At 34.3% G+C, this 24,380-nt stretch overlaps 1 protein-coding gene and 1 long non-coding RNA gene across 2 annotated transcripts in view; one reads left to right on the top strand and one right to left on the bottom strand.

The window, feature by feature from the left end:
• Positions 1–24,380, top strand: part of LOC125675188 (ubiquitin carboxyl-terminal hydrolase 47-like) — a 44,904-nt gene that overhangs the window by 5,879 nt on the left and 14,645 nt on the right. Inside the window, 26 exon segments of the mRNA XM_056158246.1 lie at positions 631–744; positions 2,033–2,192; positions 7,043–7,139; positions 7,419–7,497; positions 7,654–7,720; positions 7,890–8,029; positions 8,408–8,497; positions 10,226–10,321; positions 12,082–12,179; positions 13,154–13,257; positions 13,628–13,743; positions 13,890–13,969; positions 14,617–14,668; positions 14,886–14,962; positions 15,410–15,518; positions 15,609–15,752; positions 19,945–19,993; positions 19,996–20,024; positions 20,125–20,154; positions 20,872–20,972; positions 20,974–21,077; positions 21,583–21,701; positions 22,714–22,807; positions 22,810–22,832; positions 22,986–23,103; positions 23,610–24,257. Of these exon segments, the coding sequence (XP_056014221.1) occupies positions 631–744; positions 2,033–2,192; positions 7,043–7,139; positions 7,419–7,497; positions 7,654–7,720; positions 7,890–8,029; positions 8,408–8,497; positions 10,226–10,321; positions 12,082–12,179; positions 13,154–13,257; positions 13,628–13,743; positions 13,890–13,969; positions 14,617–14,668; positions 14,886–14,962; positions 15,410–15,518; positions 15,609–15,752; positions 19,945–19,993; positions 19,996–20,024; positions 20,125–20,154; positions 20,872–20,972; positions 20,974–21,077; positions 21,583–21,701; positions 22,714–22,807; positions 22,810–22,832; positions 22,986–23,103; positions 23,610–24,257 (2,938 nt within the window).
• On the bottom strand, positions 4,331–6,308 carry LOC125675200 (uncharacterized). Its single transcript, XR_007370392.2, has 3 exons — positions 5,836–6,308; positions 4,797–4,881; positions 4,331–4,662 (listed from the first exon to the last, which is right to left on the bottom strand). It is a non-coding gene; the product is annotated as an uncharacterized LOC125675200 (long non-coding RNA).

The following is a 24,380-nucleotide window of genomic DNA, read 5'->3' as shown; positions in this document are numbered from 1 at the left end:
CTGTTTCATTTAAAACACATGTAAAGTAGTTTTAGTCATGAAATGAATTAATTTTGCTGAAAAAATTATAAAGTTTAAAAACATCCGATGTGTCCTTTAACTCTACTTTTTACTACAAAATTTGACTATTTAGTATATGTAATAGACTTGATTGACACGGAACATGTCAGTAGGTTCTACGTCTTTCTCTAGGTGTCTCTCAGTATATATATAATAGAGTTGATTGACACGGAACATGTCAGTATGTTCTACATCTTTCTTTAGGTGTCTCTCAGTATATATATATAATAGAGTTGATTGACACGGAACATGTCAGTAGGTTCTACGTCTTTCTCTAGGTGTCTCTCAGTATATATATAATAGAGTTGATTGACACGGAACATGTCAGTAGGTTCTACGTCTTTCTTTAGGTGTCTCTCAGTATATATATATAATAGAGTTGATTGACACGGAACATGTCAGTAGGTTCTACGTCTTTCTTTAGGTGTCTCTCAGTATATATATATAATAGAGTTGATTGACACGGAACATGTCAGTAGGTTCTACGTCTTTCTCTAGGTGTCTCTCAGTATATATATAATAGAGTTGATTGACACGGAACATGTCAGTAGGTTCTACATCTTTCTCTAGGTGTCTCTCGGAGACCATGAAGGGAAGAAACTTCAAGATATCTGTACAAATGGAATCAAGAAACACAATTTTACCATAGCTGAGAAAGAGGGCACACTACCCCAGAAAGCAGAGGTATGAGATACTGTATACAAAATAAATAGCATAAAATATTTTTATTCTGAATTAAAAATGCTTTATTGTTTGGGTTGTGATTTATCTTATACATTAAGGAAGGTAGCTCCTCAGCTTTTGAGCACAACCACACAGGATGTTATAACTGTGTAGGTATAGTCTTATTTTATTGGTCCAGTTACTTGTATATTTAGTATTCAAACCTACCCATTTAATTTTTTTTTAATGTTATAATTCAAATTTTGAAAGGGTTTGGAAAGGACTACATTTTGTTGTGGAAGAATTGTGTAATTAAAAACCTATAAGTCTGCATGATTTTATTGTTTCTCTTTCATCTAATGTATATTGTAATTACTTAAGATACCCCTAAATGTGTATTTCAGTTTTTTGTATTACAATACAGATAGGAGAGACTTACATGTATGACTAATTCAACTATTGTAAGTTCTTTAATTTGGTTGATAAATTATATCCCCCCCCCCCAAAACAGAACACTGATTCTTAGAAATGTGTACAATGTACTATATGTACACATTGATTTACCCAAAATTTTGTGTGAAAATTTTGTTTTTTGCCAATTATTAAAAAAAATGGATCTATATTAAACAGATGTATACTGTACTTTTTAAAGTTCCATCATAAATTTTGAGGCAAGGCATTGTTACATATGTACAATTTTGAAAACCTACAATACTATGGTTTTCTTTTAAACACTTATTAGTAATTTCTATTTGATGAATTTTTTGCAATTTTTAAGTGCAAAAAGTTTCTTAGTTATTTCTGATCTACCATCATTAAGCATTTTCTTATCTATATTGTTAGATGATGTATTAATTTAAAGTAATAATTGATGTGTTGCTTATGTTTTATTGACACCAAGAGACCAAACTAGTTTAAGGGAATCAACTAAATTTATAATAAATTTTAAAAAGGTCACATTTAACACACTGAAGCTAACAAGCACAATAACCCCTGCTTTTCTTTTTAAAATTCTCCCACAATGTAAAAATTAGAAATATACTTCCAAAAGAATTAACAGTACTACAAAACTCAAGTTCAAACCTCTTTAAACCGTGGACAAGAAAACAAGGTACTGAATTTTTTGTGTGCAAACATTTCAAAATGCAAAATAAGGTAAATGAAATTTACTGAATAGTGAGATGTTGACAATTATAAATGATGTTGACAGACTGTGATATAAGTATGCTCTGGGGATTTTGAGGACTACTATAGTAAACTGAACTGAATGGGGAAATTTACAATGAGAAAACATGTCAATCATTTGTAGAGTGGTACCTCCTCTGGCACTAGCTCCTCGACCTCTGGTGTATCAGGTGCCTCAGGTACCTCCTCCTCATGCTTCAATGGAGCCTCAACTTCTACTTCCACCGACTTCACTTATCCAGAGAGCTACTCCTATGCCACTGCTGTCATTAAGTCTGATACAGGTAGGTGTGCTGTTATACAGTCTGATATAGGTACAATCCGATCATGCGCTTGTCCTTTTTATGATTTGAACATATTTTATTGTATTAAGGTAGAGATTGATAGGTTGATGCTAAAAAAATTAACCATTGAATTTTTTTTATTTTGATATATGTTTATGATGAAGCTTCGATATAAAACATAATTTCAAATCAATGTAGGTAATCGACCTTGTTTTTGAGAAATATGGCGATTTTAACAACACCTTCTTTAGTCCTTGTAAAGCGTAAAAAGTGAAGAAAAATAAGTAGAGAGCAATATACAAATAGAGCTATAACATTTTTATTGTAAAAAGGATCATAACTTGTCATATATGGTTCCAAACAACCTTTCACATAATTGTATATTACACATCAATTTCAAGTTCAGCAATCATTATTAACATGCAACAACATTACTTCAACAGAGCTACATTGGCCAATTACCTTAAAACAGTGCACAATATTTGCACACAGGGTCATACCTTTGCTTAAGCTGCAAAAAAATTACCCATCAAATTTCTTATTTTATTTCATTAAGTGGTCAGTCTATTAGTAAGTAAAATATATGAAAAAAATTATACACCATAATGGGGTTCAATATGGAACTAGCAAAAAATTCCTAACCCCATCCCCTTTTAACAAACTACACATTTTCGTAAGAAAAAGGGTTATTAAAAGATGTTGTAAACAATCCATCAAAAACAGCTTGCTGAAATTCGAAGATTCTTTGTAATACCTTTTTTAAATTAATAAATATAATACAGAAAGTATGTATTTCAAATTTTAGCTTATATTTTGTTGTAGTTCTCGTTGTTGACCTTTGTGCACTTACACTCAGAATATAGATTTATCATACGTCATCATATTTGATGATTAATATTAAGAGTTTTCTCAAATAAAAATCCCCACAAAAAATTGAAATACAATTTATATTTGTTAAAACAAATGTCTCCATTACATCCCAACCCCTTTAATATACTGCATGGTATGGAGGAGAAAGAATGAGCAGGAACATAGACGTCATGAATATGCACTCGGTGCATTGAGAAGAAAGATTCAGCCAGCAGAGATAAACTACTGACCTTTTTATAACTTAGAATGTTTAAGCATTCCCAAATTACCTCTTTGAAAATTGAACATGACAATAAGAAGGTTTCTATAAGCTATTTCAGGGGCGGATCAGGAATTGAAGTTGGGAGGGGGGTGCAACTGTATGAGGCAGGGGTCTGGGGGCCGCCTTGAAAGGGGGGGGGGGGGGCGATTCCCCAGAAACTCCTGGATTTTACAGATTTTTTAGGGCTTAAAATATGTCTCCTATGTAGTCATTTTTATTATTTTCTGTCATTTTTAATAAGGTGAAATTAATAAAATAACGCAAATTTTAAGGGTTTTTGGAAAAAGTAGCCGTTCTCCCACTAAAAGTAATTCAATAAATCAAAAGATTTTGTCAGACATTTATTTCTCTGAGAGTGGAGGAAATTATGGATTCTTTTATCGTATATATTTCTCTAAACAAGAGACCACGATTTACTTTAAACTTGAAAATTTTAGGGGGGCTCGCGCCGGTTGCCCCCCACCCCACCCACTATATCCGCCAATGCATTTATGTATGTGCTCTTGCGATTGACCTTTTTGCACTCACAATGATTGCATTAATATTTAGTTATTTTTCATACCTTTTTTTTTTATAATAACCAGACACGATTACCTATTATAAGAAATTGATATGATTATACAGCATAGTGCACCAAATATGTTTAAATAACAACTTTATATTTAATATCAATGGAAAGATTTCCACCCAATCGACCCATGGATTGATTGTATCTTGTTTAACGTCTCTCTCGAGAATTTTTTACTCATATGGAGACGTTACCAAGACCGGTGAACGGCTTTAAATTTAGGCCTTTGCTCGGCGCTTACGGCCATTGAGCAGTGAGGGTTCTTTAGTGTGCCACATCTACTGTGACACTGGGCATCCGTTTTGATGGTCATCTCCGAGGACCAGTGACATTCACACCTGATGCTGAGCGTTTGGCAGTATATATGCACTGAGTGTGTGTAACGGGGGGGGGGGGGGGGGGGGGGGGGTTAGAAAATGAGAAATTCAAACACATTGATTAAAGTTATAAAATTGGTATTTTATTTTCATTTAGAAATGTTTACTGATTTTGATATATCAAAAACTTAGAATAATCAACAATGACACTTCCTCTATATTTATACAATATTATTGTCTTTAAAAAAGACATGTAATACATGAGTACATGTACTTGTTTTCCATTAAATTCACACTTTAGTATGTTGCACAATATATCCATTGCTCTGGGCTCACAAATACATTATTGATTCTATCCAAGTCCCACATTTTGCAGAAGTTCTTGAATTTTCTCTGTAACCTGTGAAGTTGTGGGGTCCAGGGGATATGACATCATCAATGTAAATGAAGTACCTGTTATAAAAAATATATTCTGTATATTCAAATATTGAAAAAAAGATGAATATCTAATATACTAAGAATTGTCTTTATAAATGTCTGGTGTTAAAATGAAAAATTCTATCTTACTAAGATAGAAAATATTGTACCTTTCTTGCTGATTTTCATGGCAAATTGCTGTTGAAGTTGTTGGCTGGAAGCCCATTTCAACTTGCACTTGTCCTTAGGATGATGCTTAGAAAAAAAATCATCATAATTAATATTTGCACAGTCAGTATTAATCATTAATTATACTGTGTCAGACAATGTCAATTTTAAAATCGTGTGTCTCAATGCATGTTTAGTGAACTTTAAAATGCTGATATATTGAAAATTACACACATAACATGTATTTTATTATGTTAATTTTTAAAATCTTGTCTGAAATCAGTATTACATATGTAACACTACATGTATGTTAAATGTGTGCAGTGCAGCAATGTGAACTCTTGCAGTAGTAGTACATCTGCATGATTGCTATTTATTTCATATTGTTATAGTTACCTTCTATTTAAACTGTACATACCCTCCCACCCCCGGGTCCTTAATGAGGTGAATAAACATCATAATTATCATATTACAATATGAGATGACAGATATGTTTTCATAAACTGCCAATTCATTCTAATAATATCAAAACAAGTCAACTCTAGATTTATCAGACCTGTCTCCTTTACGGAGTGTGGGTCAAGAGAAGGACATCCATATCTTATTTTCATACAATACATTTATTTGCCTATGAGGGGGGGCTTGTGATTTTACAAATATTTTAAATAAAGTTTTGTAGACCTACATGCTTGCATGAAACATGAAACCCCAGATTTGAGATATCTCTTAGGTCAATGAAATTTCAAGATACTAGAAGTACTATCATTTATACCAAAATAGAATTTTAGTGCAACCCCCCCCCCCCCCCCCAAATTGTGAGAGCCCTATTTTTTTTTCAAATCTGGCATATACATGACATCCATTTACAATTACATGCACATGTAGGAGTTATATTTTGGGCACATATGGAATACATAAATGCACAAAAAATGAAACAGCTCCAAATTGTGCGTTTATAGATGTTATTATAAAATCGCGTTGTGAAATAGCAGAGGAAAAGTGGGTTGAATACAAATTCAATTTGTCATTTTTTTCACTTACCAAACGAAATTATGATTTCGTTGTCCACGTTGAATGCATCCATCGAATTCCTCTTCTCAGAAGAAACTTTGTTTAAACTCTCAATGACTACATAAACAGTATTGAAACTCGCAGCACTCGGACACCACGATCACGCTACATCAACAACTTTGTTTACGTAGCGCAGCTATGCATGGTGGTGAATTTCGTGAGGTAAAAAGTGCCATTCTGCACGGACGAAACATTTAGTCCACTATTATTACATTGACGTATTCCTAATCTAAACTATGGCCAAATTTCTATATCTTTCGTCGAGACGACCCTCTCAATCATCGATTCAGTCACAGCAACTTGTACTTTCGGAACCCCTTTTTGTTTTTCAACTACTCTATGGCGATGTACGGAATTCCGAAAAATAATTTCACGTGAAAATACACGATTTTTACTGATCACGTGGTTGCTATCGGTCTCTACCTTAATATACAAAAGGATTGGTTACAAGTTCTAGCAACTTAGACAACCTCTAAGTCCTTTTCTGTAACCGGTAAGAAGACTTCAACGTGGATTGGCGCTAAGATTGCATCAAATCAATGCATTTCTTCGCTGGAAGTGCGCCTGTTGATAAGGTTAAAAGGCCAGAACCGAATCCTTGTATAATGTGTTATTTGGATTTTGACCACAGATTCAGTTTTGGTATCATTAACATCTTATTCACTCTAATACATAAACATAGAAGTGGAAATTGATAGTGTTAGAATACGTTAGATGGCGACAATCCACATACGAGATTCGTTTGCGGTTACGGAAATAGCCGAATAGTTATGATAGATACAGGTAGTTCATTGTCTGGAACAGGTTAATTGTACTGTAAAGGATAGTTATGATAGATACAGGTAGTTCATTGTCTGGAACATGTTAATTGTACATGTACTGTAAAGGATAGTTATGATAGATACAGGTAGTTCATTGTCTAGAACAGGTTAATTGTACTGTAAAGGATAGTTGTTAACAGGCCACTTTCACAATTTAGACTTTCAAGTGGACAATTTGTCAACATTTTCAGTATTTAGAGTATTTTCAAATGGGCCTTTTGTCAAAAAATGGGACTGTGGGCTATGGCTCCTATCCCCTCTGATACTGGTAAGATAAAAAGAATAATGTAACATTGTCTATTATAACATTCTTGTAACTTGGTTGTATTCAGGCAGTCATGAATTTTCTCTGCTAGGTTATGTTGGACTGGTGAATCAGGCTATGACCTGCTATCTGAACAGCCTTCTGCAGACTCTTTATATGACCCCAGAGTTCAGAAATGCCGTATACAGGTAAACAGTTATTATCAGTTGGAACTTAACAAATGGAAATGGGAGAGAAGTTGTTTACATAATCAGTTCAAATATGAATGGTGTACATAAATGCTTTTAATTTTTTGAAATACATGTGTTCATTTCAATATGCCCACTTACCTAATTTAGGTCCGGTTTTTAACATCGAACAAAAATACTGTTTGATATGGCACATATACCTTTAAGTAATAGTCCTTTTTACGCAACGAGAAAATTCATGAATGATTGCTAAAGCAAATTTCTGGGGGGGTTTTCCAGATGGGAGTTTGATGGAAGAGAAGAGGACATGTCTAAAAGTATCCCTTTTCAACTACAGAAACTGTTTCTGCTGCTTCAGGTGTGTCTATTTTATGTAGACTGCAAAACATTAGCTAAACATGCTAAATTAGAAAACAAAAACATCAGTGCGTTTGTCTTACTAAAGATCAGCACGTGTGATATTTTAAGGTTTGCAGTATGTTAATGACAGAGCATATTTGCATGCATTTTATAGACCAGCAAGAAAAAGGCCATAGAGACAACTGACTTGACCAGAAGCTTTGGCTGGGATAGTAGTGAAGGTTTCTCTTTCTTTCTCTATCTCTATCTCTCTCTCACATGCTGTTGTTACCATTTTGTTAATGGAAAGAGAAATAGTATTAATTAAACTAGAATAATATTAATTAAACTAAAAATTTGGAGTGGGTAAGAATAATTATTCAGCAATGTTAATGGATGGGATCTTTGTAGTCTGGCAACAACACGATGTCCAGGAGTTATGTAGAGTCATGTTTGATGCTCTGGAGCTCAAATGGAAGAAGACTGACCAGGCAAATCTCATCAACAATTTGTACCAAGGCAAAGTCAAGGACTATGTTAAATGCTTGGAGGTCGGTATAATGTAGAGTATAATTATAATGTCCTATTGTATCCCATCTTATTTTTCTCCTTGGCCAAAAACTGTTAATTTACATTTATTCATTTGCTCTATAAAGTAGCAAAAGGTGGCTTTAGGTGGATTGAAAATGAGATAAGTGTTTTTCAATGTCATGGTATAAAAGTAATGTAGTAGAGAAAGATGTCCTGTACACAGTAATTATTGCCCTTCTCTTAGGAGCTTCATCTCAGTAAGAAAAGAAGTAGGCACATGTACTTTTGCTGTTTGATTTTTCTCTTTGGAAATGATGGCAATATTGGACATCACATATTATGTTTTAGTTGATTTTTCGAAACTATGAATGAAAAACGAATTTTCTCTTTTTTTTCAGTGTGGAAATGAGAGTGCTCGATTAGATACATATCTTGATATACCTCTTGTCATCCGCCCATTTGGCTCCAATGAGTCACATAGTAGTGTGGTAAGTACATCCTTATGAAACACAGAGGTAGTTTTTAATAGTTACTTATGTTTTCTTCTTGGTAATGTATAGTCAGCTTTATATTACAATTCAAAGACCATTCCAATATCTTTTTTTCCCATCAGAATGTACAGGAACAGTGTCTGTTCTTGATTAATAATGGTTTACAATAGATGTCCATCCATTAAACTCTTCTTTTTTTTTTTACTTAAATGTTAAGATAGGTTTTAGTCTAAAAGTTGCATGGTAAATTTCATGTGTAAAGATTCACAAGATGTGTTTTCATGTAAAATTCACATTCAGATGATTTTTTAAACGTTGAATTCGCATAAAAAACTATGAACATGGATTTCATGCAAACCCTGCTACCTTGAATCTCATGTCAGCTCTATCAGTCTGACTTTCATTTTTGGTTATGAATACATGTGGAGATAAACATGAAAAAAGAGCAGAAATCTGGGTTCAATCTGCATATAATTTATTGTTGAATTTGTTTTTACATGATTGTTTTCATTGCCTTCTTTCTTTTAAACTCTGAAAAGGAAATAATTGTGCAGTAAAAAGTACTGTTAATATATCAAAGGCATTGTCTAAGTGATATAATGTCCGTCTTAACTCAACTTAATATCCAATAGAATTGCTTTTACATGTAGTAAACAAAAAAAGTTGCAAAATTATTAACAATTTGTGTTTGAATGAAACATTTCTTGTGTGATGGCCATGTGACAGGGTCAATTACAGCTACAGCCAATAATTTATACATCGTTCTAGCAAGGCAATTTAAATGACCTTTCATTCCTCATTATCAAAATTATACATGTAGATGTAGGGCCTGGGCTACGTTCAAGATCGTAGTGGCTAGCCGAGGGACTAGGTATGGCGATTGATTTGTATCATTTTACACTTTATCGTCTTTTTGTTATTTCAAGGTGAAAAGACAACAAAACGATATTTAGCGACTTTTCGTCCCAAAATAACGAAAAGACGACAAAATGATACTATCAGCTACTTTTTGCCTCAAAATAACAAAAAGACAACACATTGTAAAATGACACAAATCAGCCACCATACCTAGCCCCAAGGCTGGCGGCTACGATCTTGAAAGCAACCCAGATAATTGCCATGCACACATGACATTTTATACATGACCATGATTTCAATACTGTACATGTACATCCCACATGTAAGCCTGACCTTAAAACTTTTATAACTGAGAGTGTGATGACTAACACCTTTCGCTAAGCATTTTGGTTACATAACACACAACTCGTTTTATACAAAGGAAATGATATTCAGTGACAAGTTATAGCAAATCCATGATTTTTGTTAATCCATGATCTTGTCGTCAATAAGTTATATTACAAAAAATATGTTAATTGTCAATGTTTTATTTTCTTGGCACAAGAACCATCTCTTAGCTAAACATAAAATGGCAGATGTTCATATTGATTAATGTTAATTTCTCCTTACGAATTTCCCATGAAATTTATGTCAAACTTTTAACATTGATGTCATTTGATCGCTTTTCCCTTGATTGTCATGTGAAATTTACGGAAATTTGAAGTGATTTGTGTGAAATTGAAGTGAAGCACATTTAGATAGTCTATGTAACAGAATTACTGAATTATTGGACATCAGTGATAAATTAATTTTACACCATGAAAACTGAATTGATTTGGATTTATTTCATTTAACAAGTTTCTTAACTATGTGTGTTTACTTTTTCAGGATGAGGCCCTGCAGGCATTTGTGGAACCTGAAACATTAGATGAAAATAACCAGTACTTCTGTGAGAAGTGCAACAAAAAATGTGATGCCCACAAGGTAGAGTGAGTCCAGTGTTATTGTATGGTACATAGTAGTGTGTAATGGCTATCTGTCGTGTCTTACAAATATCAAATATCTGGGCTGTCAGAAAGTAAGTTCATAATTACTTATAAAACAAAATGGGCAACTTGTACCGACAGTTCATAAACACATATAGACAAAATAGGCAACTTGTACCGACAGTTCATAAACACATATACACAAAATAGGCAACTTGTACCGACAGTTCATAAACACGTATAGACAAAATAGGCAACTTGTACCGACAGTTCATAAACACGTACAGTCAACTCTCGATAAACCACCACCTTTTGTTCTTATGAAATCATGGCATTATAACGAATTTGGCGATGAATTGAATTACTGCCATCTTGAAGAAATAGAGTTACCGTTCTTTTATATGTAAGAGTTATCTTTTGTCCTGACTTGCGTAAACCACATAAACAACGCCTTTTCTAAGTCAGTATTAAGTGCACTGCGGTGCCGTTTCCTGGCAGGCGAGCCTTCAGAGATTGGGTCAGGGTCTGCAAGAATTGCATCCTTTGCTGCTAAGATGTCGCCCACTGTCCTTCTTTTTATAGACTTTTCCCATAAAACAAAAAAAATGATTTGCAATATCCTGATGGGTACATTTTGGATGATGTCCTTGGTACGTAATGATTTTTTCTCATCGAAATTTAACAGGACCCTCTTTCGTGGCGAAGCCATAGCTAAATTGAAATGTGTTTCTATGATGTATAAACAACTTGACTACAGTTCATCTCGAGTAATTTTCTTGTTTATTCAATATGTACAGCAATTACTGGGATCCTTCTGTCCAGGTGTACGCCGGAGATCGATAATGACCAATTTACTGCTTCACTGACCATGTGCACCTATGGCGGTTTATCGAGATAATTAACATGTTGAAATAGACTTTTGTAATGAAAACACTGTGGCAAATGGCGATAGCGAATTTGGCGTTTTAACGAGAGTTTTAAGTAACAGGAAAAATGTTCCTAGAAAAATGCGGCGTTATAACGAAAATGGCGATGAATTGAGTGGCGATAATTCGAGAGTTACCTGTATAGACAAAATGGGCAACTTGTACCGACAGTTCATAAACACATATACACAAAATAGGCAACTTGTACCGACAGTTCATAAACACATATACACAAAATAGGCAACTTGTACCGACAGTTCATAAACACATATACACAAAATAGGCAACTTGTACCGACAGTTCATAAACACGTATAGACAAAATAGGCAACTTGTACCGACAGTTCATAAACACGTATAGACAAAATAGGCAACTTGTACCGACAGTTCATAAACACGTATAGACAAAATAGGCAACTTGTACCGACAGTTCATAAACACGTATAGACAAAATAGGCAACTTGTACCAACAGTTCATAAACACATACATGTATAGACAAAATTGGCAACTTGTATAGTTGTCTTTCTTTATTGTTTTATTGGGTAATGTGGATTATGGATTTTTTTTCTGTAATGCTAGATACCTTCATCATTTGATAAAACAACAAAGAAAGCATTTTATTGTTTGATTGAATAAAGCTGACTTAAAAGTAGCTAATGACAATGTACAATGGAACTATTGAAGACTGATGTTATTTGATATCTAATAGCGATTGATGATCAATGTAATGTGTAGCTATTCAAGGCCAATTTTTGTATTCATGAAGGTCAATGTTACTAGTTATTGAAAGTCATTGTTCTAAGTGATTGAGTCCAATGTTTCTTCTTTTCAGGGTCTGAAGTTTGTTTCCTTTCCATATTTATTGACTCTGCAGTTGAAAAGATTTGACTTTGATTATTCAACACTGCACAGGATTAAGCTGAATGACCGGTAAATTAAATTTTGATATTCTTAAATGGAAGATAAACTTAAATACTAATATTGAAATGCGTATTAAGTTTTTCACATTAATGAAAGGTCTAGTTATTTTGTAAATAAGATACATGGATAATTCAGTGTGCGAAACTAAACTTTAAAGCCCTATAGACTTTCGGTCCATAGTTATTTTATTTCCTATAGACCACAACAAATTCCTATAGACCAAAATTTATCATGCAATATTGTTATTTAAAAATAAATAATAGACACAAATTCGGTTTGGTGATTTGTTCATAGTTTAATCATATTCTTTTTCAATTTCATGCACGTCAAGCTTTTCAATTAGAATTTCGTTTTCTTTTTCATTTTGTTCCAGCTTAGTTTCACTGCCTGATTCTTCATCTAAGTCACATTTACTACGTTTCATTTTCTCATGACTTTCTGCGACTTTAGCCTTACTGGAACTTGTTGTATTGACCACTTTCTGTTTGATTCAAGTGCGTGCACCTTCCACATATTTTTAAAACCGTTCAAAAAGGACATTCCGAATTCGCACGAAAATGGCATACATTAAAGTAAATATCAAATTGAGACCCTCCCCCCGTTGAAAATGGAATAATCTGATTCGAATGATTTGTAATTACATTGTGGAACATTTTATTACAGTTAAGGGGTGAACAGAAACATCAGCATATTAGATATAAACTGGTCACACTTCTCATATATCTTTAATAAGATGCGGGGAACCAGTTTTTTACTCAGAATTCCTATAGACCAGTCAGTCTATAGCTATTTTGATCATTATAGACCAACTCGATTTTCTATAGACATTGTCTATAGGTCCATGGTTAATTTTGCACGCTGATAATTGTATGTGATATGGCAGAAATGGTCAAGTGTTCAAGTCACAGACACATACCGGGTAATTTGTATTAATCTATCATTTCCTGTTTCTTTCAACAATTTAATTTTGGCTTTCATCTCAGAATGATTTTTCCTGGAGTTCTAAACCTGAACCACTTAATTGAACCAGAAAAAGCTGGTTCAGAGGAGACCACAGCCAACACTCTGGAAGAGAGTAGTGATGAAGGTCAGTAATTAGTCAGAGAATTTAGCAAACGAAATGAGGAGTTTTGCAAATCTGTTACCTGAAGATACTGTTAAGATATACATGTATTCTGTAAACACAGTTTGGGACTTTGGATTATAACTTTGGTAAATTTACATTTTTATGTGCCTTGTAACATATAGACGTGTTATCTTGAATGGACACGGGAAGTTATAGCAGTCAATTTTATGCCATAGACAATGTTTCATTTCAGAAAAGAGAAATAAAAACAATGATTGTATGATGGTACCGTATTTAAATAACTAGCTGAAATTCATGCACTACCAAAGTAGGAGAAGAAAAGAAAATATGAATCTTCATTTGATAGATGATTATCAATTCATTAATGCAGGCATTGATGAAGGAATAGAGATAGAATCCAGCCTGACTGGGACCTCTTCAGAAAATTCTAGTCTTTCGAGTGAAGCCGCCGCAAACAACAAAAACGTGAGAGCTGCAGGAGCCAAGGTAGGGGAAGAATCAAACTGGCTTATACCTACCTTAACTGTACAATTAACCTAGCTGTACGATTAACCTACCTTACCTGTACAATTAACCTACTTTACTTGTACAATTAATGGGTCATTTTTACCTGTCTTTTTATTTTTGATCAGGGTCCATATGCCTATGAGCTGTTCTCCATAATGGTGCATTCTGGTAGTGCTGCAGGCGGACATTATTATGCCTACATAAAGTAAGGCATATTCAGATCCACCTGCAATTTATGTATACTGAGTGTTACATATGCTAAGGACATAGGATACCCCCCCCCCCCAAAATGTTATAGAAGTTTGTAAAACGATTTGTAAATGTTTTAATATAATTGCTAAAATTACATATCTATCACAAAATTTTCCCATGAAACCATCTTTGTTTTTGCATTATTCACAATCTTTACATGAAAATTCAATGGAAAAACATCACCCAAAAATTGAAAAACAGCTCTTTAATCGTGCATTTTATGTATTATTGACTAATTTACCTTGTTGTTTGATCAAATAATAGAATATCCCAGGTAAACACTGCGACATTCTACTTCAGTCCAGATGCATTCAGAACCTTGGATACCCTATGACCTTAAATACATACAATGAACAATATAAGTTTATCTACATGTCTGGAAATGTCTGTCACATTCCTAATTTCTAATGAACAAAACGAGGGCTAGAAGTAGCTCAACTAGTATGAACATGAAATATGCATTCAGTATCTTGTTAACAAATTTTCTCTCTGTTTCTTTTCTTTTTTTATACATATACTGCCCTATGATGGATGTGTAAGCCCCTAATTAACAATTCTCTTTGTGAAGGAGATAAACTCAATTCTTTTGAATGATTGCAGGTCTTTCAAAGATGGACAGTGGTACAGTTTTAATGATCAACATGTCTCAAAGGTTTGTACCAATTATGTTGAGCATTCAGTTTGAATTTTCCTAACTTTGTAATACAGGGTTCTGGGAAACATGATTATAGCTAACCTGCTGGGCCCATGAAAAACAGTTCGTTATAACCAGTTTTTGTTATATCTTATGAAATATCTTAGAATTTTTAAATGTGATTTCCATGTACATGTATATTAAAGGAGTCAAAGAGTTTTTGGTTGTATTTCAGATAACGTACGATGATATTACTAAAACGTATGGTGGCTCCAGCACGTCCAGGGGATACTACTCCGCTGCCTACACAAGGTGTCAACAAATTCTATTCTGTGAATTTTACTCAAAATAACACTTGTTGTAGTGAATGAGTACAATTTTCATTTTTAAGTTTCCTTAAACATCCAATTTTCCTACGATAGAAATGATGTGAAATCTGAAAAATTTGCTTGAAATGCATGCAAGTGTTCTGTACAATGTTATCATGCACATAATCGGTTTGTGTTATAAAAACTTCAATCTTTCTTTATCTACAACTTATTTGCATGTAAATGCGACTCATTAGTTCAGATATTTATTTGAGGAAACTAGAGTGGCCAGATGAAATCCACATGTCAAAGTGGGCGACCACTACATGTATATTTTCTCACATATGACCAATGCAGATAACGAAAATTGGACTTTGGTTGCAACAGCAAAAAGCTGTGTTATCTGGATGCCCATTATCTTATTATGATAGTTTTTATTTTTGTATTCCAGTTCCACAAATGCCTATATGCTGATGTACAGACAGATTGATAAACAGCGAAATAAAGGTATTTCATGGCATCTGATAATTTTGTTCATGGTTAATAAATGTGTATGTACAGTACACATATCCTTGGCTTTTGAAACAAATGGTGTACTTGAAATTACAGATGTTTTGACTTTCAGTTGTGACAAAATGTGTCGTGGTGAGATAGTGATCCTGTATTTTATTGTTTCATCAGATTTTATACAACCTGAGAATTTCCCCAAACATCTCAAATTGGCTCTACAAAGACTGAAGGACCGAGAAGAACAAGAAATCCGACAACGAGAACTTGACAAATCTACCTGCAAGGTAACCAGAAAATTGTATACTACACTGTACATAGAAAGTTAAATCTACCTGCAAGGGTAACCAGAAAATTGTATACTCCACTGTACATAGAAAGTTAAATCTACCTGCAAGGTAATCAGAAAATTGTATACTACACTGTACATAGAAAGTTAAATCTACCTGCAAGGTAATTGTATACTACACTGTACATAGAAAGTTAAATCTACCTGCAAGGTAATTGTATACTACACTGTACATAGAAAGTTAAATCTACCTTGCAAGTTAATCAGAAAATTGTATACTCCACTGTACATAGAAGTTAAATTACCTGCAAGATAATCAGAAAATTGTATACTCCACTGTACATAGAAAGTTAAATCTACCTGCAAGGTAATCAGAAATTGTATACTACACTGTACATAGAAGTTAAATCTACCTGCAAGGTAACCAGAAAATTGTATACTATACTGTAGCTGCAGAACTGTAGCTCTCTGAAAAAATATTTTGACATACAGTAACAGAGAGCTACAGAGCCACCCTTATAAAAATCTTCCATTTACGGCGCACAAAAAGCTGCGCATGGTTGAGGCCTTATATCGTTGTATTCTTGAGTTACTGTCTCATAAATTTAATATCAAAAATTCTTAACATATTTTCCTACTATACTTGTGTCTAAACATACCTTCAAATATTCATTAAAGCCCCACACGACCTGAAAACTCCCAGCTTCAATGATTTCGTTTGTTGACATAGCCATGTTAGGTAGCCAGTCAATTCGAATCCTGGTTAATTCGAATTGACCGGCTACCTAACATGGCTACGTCAACAAACGAAATCATTTGAAGCTGGGAGTTTTCAGGTCGTGTGGGGCTTTAATGAATATTTGAAGGTATGTTTAGACACAAGTATAGTAGGAAAATATGTTAAGAATTTTTTGATATTAAATTTATGAGACAGTAACTCAAGAATACAACGATATAAGGCCTCAACCAGTGCGCAGCTTTTTGTGCGCCGTAAATCGAAGGTTTTTATAAGGGGTGGCTCTGTAGCTCTCTGTTATGTCAAAATATTTTTTCAGAGAGCTACAGTTCTGCAGCTAACTATACTGTACATAGAAAGTCAAATTTACCTGCAATGTAATCAGAAAATTGTATACTCCACTGTACATAGAAAGTTAAATCTACCTGCAAGGTAACCAGAAAATTGTATACTACACTGTACATAAAATGTTAAATCTACCTGCAAGTAACCAGAAAATTGTATACTACACTACATAAAATGTTAAATCTACCTGCAAGGTAACCAGAAAATTGTATACTATACAGTACATAGAAAGTTAAATCTACCTGCAAGGTAATCAGAAAATGGTATACTACACTGTACACAAAAGTTTTAGTAAGACTTTGATCAAACTCATCTAAGATTTGAAATACATGTATCGAGAATGTCAAGGGATGATTTTATTAAGCAACATGAGTTGCATGGGTAACTAAAATTGAAAATAAAATGTCTAATTATCGACACTAGTGTTGAACTTGTGTTGTGCAAGTGTATATTCCCCATTTTACAGGAGTGACAAGTGTTCCAAATGGCAGCGCATTAGGAAGAAATGTAGCACTCTTGTGAAGAATGTTTTTGCTTATATTTTGTATGAATTAGAAATGTACAGCATCATTAAAAATGCAATACACAATTTGATTTTGACACACTTTTATGCAATTTCTTTGTTTGGTTTTAAATCAAACTGGAAATTAAAAGGGGGATCTTTAAACTGTGTATGATCTGTGAATGCACATGCAGTCGACTGAATTCACAAGGTAACGTACATTTTCAATGTTTGTACCTTCATTGTCTTTACAATTAAAATGGTACAGTAGCAATTTCCTCATGAATGTGAAAAATGTGCATTAGGGCTATTCCAGCAAAAAAATATGGGGGGAGGGAAGGCACTTTATTTTTAAGACAGCCACCCATACAATTAAATTTTCCTCTACTACCACCACCCATACAATTAGATTCTCCCCTGCCACCACCACCCATACAATTCATACTTTCATTTAAGGTAACAAATGGATCAACCATATGATATTTAGAACTTAATTCTAGTTTATATTTTTAAAATGCAAAAAATATAAACAATAAAATGTCTTCTTTGTTGTTTCATCGGGAGACGAAAGTAGCAATCATTGCAGAAAAAATTACATATTTTGGTTTCCAATGCAATTTTGGTAGGGAGAAAAAAAGGATGATCTCAGCATATAAAACGAAAGAATAATGCAATTGATTTTGTATACTCTGGAAACATGCGAGTTGTAGAAACCTAAGCTCTGTTTGCTTATTATAACGAACAGTTTCACTAATGATGTGGGATATTGTCATATCATTTCTGACTAGATGTGCATGTCCTTTTTACTCATGTCATGATCTGGGTGCTTGTTAATTGTTGAAATAACAAGAAGTTGTTTTTTAATGATATAAAACTAAATAAAATATGAATATATTATATCACTTTAAATTTAAATTCACATATATTGTTACTCTCTTATTGCTTTTAAAAGACAAGTGTCTTATTACATCAGTTACAATATGTAACTTAAAATGGCATTGTATAGTGGTGTACAAATTCAAGCAAGCAACGGAGAACTTTCAACGAGTTAGGTTTTCTCGCAACTTAAGTGCAAGACATAGATATTTCCCTAAATTACAAAGTGTATGCATATAGATTGTGACGTTTTCCTTTGACTTTTCCCCCTACAATCTCTCGTAGGCCTACAGGAAACTCGGCGAATATTCCATTTAAAATTTCAGTCCCAAGCATAATATTTACCCGATTTATATCGCAATCAGGCAAATTTTCCACTCTGTTAAACGTAATGATATAACAGGTGGGAGATTTCATATTCGAATTACCCCGCACATCTCAAAGTCTGTCGAAATTCACACGTTCGGAAACAACGGTCGTGATTCCCTGATCCTTGATTTTGTTAAATAAACAACAACTCGGGTTTTGTAATTAACCTCACACGACGCCTGCATGTTAATTACATGTTAACCAATTGATAGCTTGGGTATAATAATTGATTCAGAGTGCCGATTAAAGAAGATCACCTCCGATCTATTACCTGTGTATTTTAAACGAAAGTGTAGGAGCGATAAATGCTCGACTGAAATCGAAAGTAGGAATCGCGTTGTAATCGAAAAAATGGACAGTCGTTTCTTAAAGGTGAAATTACACGAAAAGGTTGTAAAACTCATGATCGTTGGTTGCGTTAGACAGGTGGTCGTTTAGGACAGGTACAATAGGTTGGGTAACGCCTTGGAGGGGAAAGGTTTACGGTAACATTGAGTTATCTGCCCATTTATCAATCTTTTTTCCGTACTAAGTTAATGTAGAATGGCTCCGCTTTTCTTCTTCTTTTGTAATAAAAGAAACGTAACGTGATACGTTTTCATTTTTATCATAATTCACAGGGCACCCATGTTTTTTATTTAACTGGAAGACAACCACCATACAAATATATTTCCCAAATCACCCCCACCCATCCAAAAAAATATCGGCTGCGCGCCTCCCCCCCCCCCCCCCCCACCCCCCCCCCCCCCCCCCCACATACGTTTTTTGCTGGAATAGCCCTTATATGAATCTTGATGAATATGGTATGACTATTTTAACAGCTGGGAATTCTGACAGAAATGGAAGTAAAATGTAAATGCTAACATGCTTCATGAATATGTTGGCATAAAGCATTGCAGTTTATGCTTTCATGTATTTTCAAAATGAAATTTATTTCTTAATTACCATACAATTATAACAACTTCTTTCTTAAGTTTTTAACTGATTTACCAATTTGCAATTGTTAATGAGTTTATTTCAATTAGAAGACATAGAACAATTGTCTACAATGATATTTCATTTTACATTTTTCAACTAAAGTTATTTTTGCATTATTATTTTTTTGGTGTTCCTATCCTCCATGTTGTAAACAAATGCAACACAAGATGTTTTATTTTGATATATAGATTTCAATAACTGAACATGCGCAAATTCAACTCTATTGTTACAAGGGTTGCTTTACTCGAATTCACCCAGAAATTTATTTATCGTACAATTTGTATTGTGTGTCCCTGCATGATATTTTGGATGTGGAAGTGAATTATTTCTTCATTTTTGAATCTTTGAATCTATGTCATTTTTTATGACTTTTTTAATTTATAGATTAAAGTGTACTACTTTCACCCAAGAGAGAAAAGAAAGATGGAACAGAAATTGAAGTTCACAAGGATAAGACCTTAAAAGTGGCACAGAAATGTGTCTAGGGTAAGAGTGTTCACTGGCCACAGAAATGTGTTTTAGTTAAGAGAGTTCAATGGCCACAGAAATGTGTCTAGTTAAGAGAGTTCATTGGCCACAGAAATGTGTTCTAGGGTAAGAGTGTTCATTGGCCACAGAAATGTGTTCTAGTTAAGAGAGTTCAATGGCCACAGAAATGTGTTCTAGTTAAGAGAGTTCAGTGGCCACAGAGATGTGTTCTAAGGTAAGAGTATTCATTGGCCACAGAAATGTGTTCTAGGGTAAGAGTGTTCATTGGCCACAGAAATGTGTTCTAGGGTAAGAGTGTTCACTGGGGCCACAGAAATGTGTTCTAGTTAAGAGAGTTCAGTGGCCACAGAGATGTGTTCTAGGGTAAGAGTGTTCACTGAAGTACAGATTTTTATGTACAGATGAAGAAATAGATTTCAGTGAGTATCTCCTTCCCAGAAGCGTAGAGAGTATACTAAATATTGTGTGTGGCAATGTATCGAACATTGATTATTGTAAATTCATCACTTTCACATTAATCTTGTGTATTATTAATAGCAAATTATAATATACTATCATGACATCTTTTATCAGAGCAAGTGGAAAAACTAGTTTGCTTTAAACTGTAAAATCATTTTTGCACTTCAGTGTTAACTTTTCTAGCTGTTTATTGTATTTTAATTCCTTCACAGACATATAAATGAAAACTATGCAACCTTGAAATTCAAGTCACCACATAACATGATTATTTTTCACAACTCAGGAAAATTTGACTCCCTTTAAAAATAAGCAATACGAGTTACCTATGTTCTTGACATGATGTTTAAATTTGTGATTTTTCAGTTGTTTAGCATAGACAAGTCTGTTCCACTTGACTGCTGTCGTCTGGTGAAGTTTGACGAGTATCAGGACACGCTCGAGTGCTCCTTCGCGATGAAGATGACACCCCATGGGTTTGTTACTGGGAGGAGTTAAACAGGCCTACAACTTTGACCTCCTCCTGGAAACGAAGCGGGCAGATCAGGTGTTCCAAGAATACAAGCCCGGGGGTATGTGAATGAACTGTGGTGCTGATATGTGATACTGATATGATTACTCCCATGTATGGAAGGAGGGCAATTGATGTCAGTACTGACTAAGTGTTGTTAGTTGATATAACGTGTATGTTTTCCATAAACTCCATCAAAGGAATTGAAAATTTTAATTTTTTCATGTGTATTGTTAAAAGTACACAGTGCAGAGAAGAATGAGAAAAGGTATAATTCCATATATGGATTGTTAACTCAAATAGATAAGAGCCTTGGCTAACAACCGTACACTTGTTACACACACATGTATGTTTATAATCAGAACACGTACCACCGGCATTTATGACGTCTCCATATGAGTGAAATATTCTCGAGAGGGACGTTAAACAACATTCAATCAATCAAAACACGTACCAGATCTAAAGTATGTCAACACCTGTAGCTGTCTGAAGTAATCAGGTGTTTACATCATACTGTTGTCATGGTTTTTACTAAAAGACTACTTTACTACCTCCTTAACTTTTAGGTGTGACGGTAAAGCTGTTTATTGCTGACTTACCAAATGACATCATCCAGGAGCCCCCTATCAGTGTTCGAGCCTACCATTCACAAACTGTCGCTGAGTTCAAGAAAATGGTGGGGGAGGTAAATGATTTAGTTACTTTTGATCTTTCTGAATCTTTTTTCTACTTGAAACTTTTAACTTTTGTCATAAATTTTGAACTATAAAGATCCCTCCCTGCTCAAAGGCCGTAAGCTTGATGCATAGGCCAAAATTTTGCAGCCCTTCACTGGCAATGGTGATGTCTCCATATGAGTAGAATATTCTAGAGTGAGACATTAAACAATATATACAATCAATCGATGAACTACATGTCAAAGTACTGGGTCAGAGAAATTCAACTGAAGTTTATTTATGAAAAGATGTACATATAACTGTAATCTAGACATCAAATGATCATGGTCAGCTTGATGAATCATAGGCTTTGGACTGGATCGCAGTAAATCTTGACCAACAAAGAAAAACGAGGGGAGGTGGGGTGTAACTATAGGAAACTTTAATCTACATTAGATATTTTCTGTTCAAGATGTGAATGCAGAAATAATCAGTGGGTTTAAAGTTATAATAATCTAATTTTCTATATGAAGAATACATCAATGCTGCAGGGGGATTATTACTAGGTGTTAATCCCAAGAATGTATTTGGAGAAATTGCATGTAGTGACCCACTCCACCCCTTGTACAAGATTCCAGAATATTTAACGTATACGTTTCTGTGCTTGCCTTAACGAAAGCACCATCAACATGTTATAGTTTTACTATCCTTAAAATGATTATGTATACTTTATTTTAGTTCTTTAAAATTCACTATAACAATATTGTTATCCTAAAACTTAGTAATTTAGTATCCCATCAAAATTAGAGTTACTGTATCTCTTCTTTTATTTCAATGCTTTGTAAAATGGGGGGGGGGGGGGGGGGGGGGGGGGGGGGGGGGGGGGGTCATTGTGTTTCATGGCTTGTGTAAAAAAGAATTTTTTTAATTCTCAATTATATATACAGTGTATATTTTAAAAACAAAATTTGATGCATTTCAAGGTTTATAATCATCGACTATTTTTTACGTTTGTGGATGAAGGTGATGTTTTTATTGTAGGTTCTGAATGTCTCAGCAGCCCAGATGAGATGTGTTTTGGAGAGGTTTCACAATGACCTCAAATTATTATTTGTCCCTAATAAAACCCTGAAAACTGAGGGTTCTTCAAAAGCAACAAGGTGAGGAAAATGTTTTTCTTATTAGATCAACGGTGTTAAATCCAGATCAGAATTCATGAAAGTATTGTTTAAATGTTACACTACAATTATACCTTTGACAGGTGATATTAAGTTATAGGTTTATTACATGCTTATATTGTTTGTGGATTGTAGGTGTATGTGGAATTTTCTGGTGAGGAGGATACCACAAACTTTACACAAACCCACTTCTTCCGATTGCTGGATCGGCACCAAAACACAATCCGAATTCACGTCAACCTTCCCTCCTCATGTATGTAGTACTCATTTTTATTTCATTCATGTAGGAGTTTGAAGTCAGTGCGTATTCTGCTGTGTGCTGCTTTACATAAACTTTGTCATAACCAATATGGAATGTTTTGATATATTGATTTTAGAATGTAGGTATACAATCTCTAATTATTAACTTGTTTTAAACAAAAGATTGCTAAAAATAATTCATTGTGTACAGTGAAATTTGTCTAATTCAGATGTGCTTGGTATAAAAAATTACTCTGTGAGTTACACAACATCTAGAATATAGAGTATTTTTATGATAGAAATCACAGACTTGCTTGGCAGTCTTGTGTGGGAATGTGTGTACTGTAACAGTTTATTTGGAATTACAGATTGCACAACAATGTCAACTGGATTAGACAGGTTTCACAATCAGTGAATGTAAAATTAAGTATAGGTTATTGAAAAAGAAAACAAAATTAAAACTCATTTGAAATGAATTACTCAAAAGGATCTGTAAATTTGCTTTGTCTCTCTTTTCAGCTGATGTGGAAGATTTTCTCAAGTCAAGTTCAAGACATGAACAGCTTTTGAAAAATGCCATAAATTCTGGAAAATCTAGAGAAGACAGTTCAACCTCTTTAGAAATAAGGAGTAAAAATGGAAGTGACTCTTTAGACGAGGGGATAAGTGATCGTGGAAGTGATAGTGAAATTGATTTCAAACTGAAGAAAACAACACTTCAACAGTCCAGAAGTGACCCTTCAATTTACCACAGCTGTCAATCAATTGACAATGGGCGTGTCAGTCCCCTTGGTTCCGCCTCTGAGGGACGGGCCAGTAGTCCCATTGGTCACAGTAGCAGTAGTCAGGATACAAGCACTAGTGCAGAGTTTAGTATTTCAACCAGTTACAGGGGTGTGTGTAATATTTATGATGGACAAGAAGAAGCGACAGACAGTGTGCTTGAAGATTCAAACAGTCGTGAACCGGTCGAGCATGGAGAGAGTGATTCAGAGCAGACTGCACCGCCCTCACCCGGGGACCGAGTGATCAATGACACTGATTTTAAACCCGAGGAGAACTGGGATTCAGATTGTGATAATGATGTTACAATAACAAAGGAGGAACCCTCTAAACGCTACTTTCACATTGTTCAAAATGAGATGGATGTGCTTACAAAACAGAGAAGTAAGAATTTCATAAAAAGAACATTTCATTGGAAAGATTTCAATTTCAGCTCTTCGTCCCACTGTAGCAAAAATTGTGTATTTTTTATGGTTGTTAAAACAACATATAATTTTCTCCAGATTT

Source organism: Ostrea edulis, chromosome 3 (genome assembly GCF_947568905.1).
Source record: "Ostrea edulis chromosome 3, xbOstEdul1.1, whole genome shotgun sequence".
Classification (NCBI taxonomy): domain Eukaryota; kingdom Metazoa; phylum Mollusca; class Bivalvia; order Ostreida; family Ostreidae; genus Ostrea; species Ostrea edulis.
The sequence above is the reverse complement of the archived record's forward strand: the minus strand, read 5'-3'. Positions and strand labels throughout refer to the sequence as shown.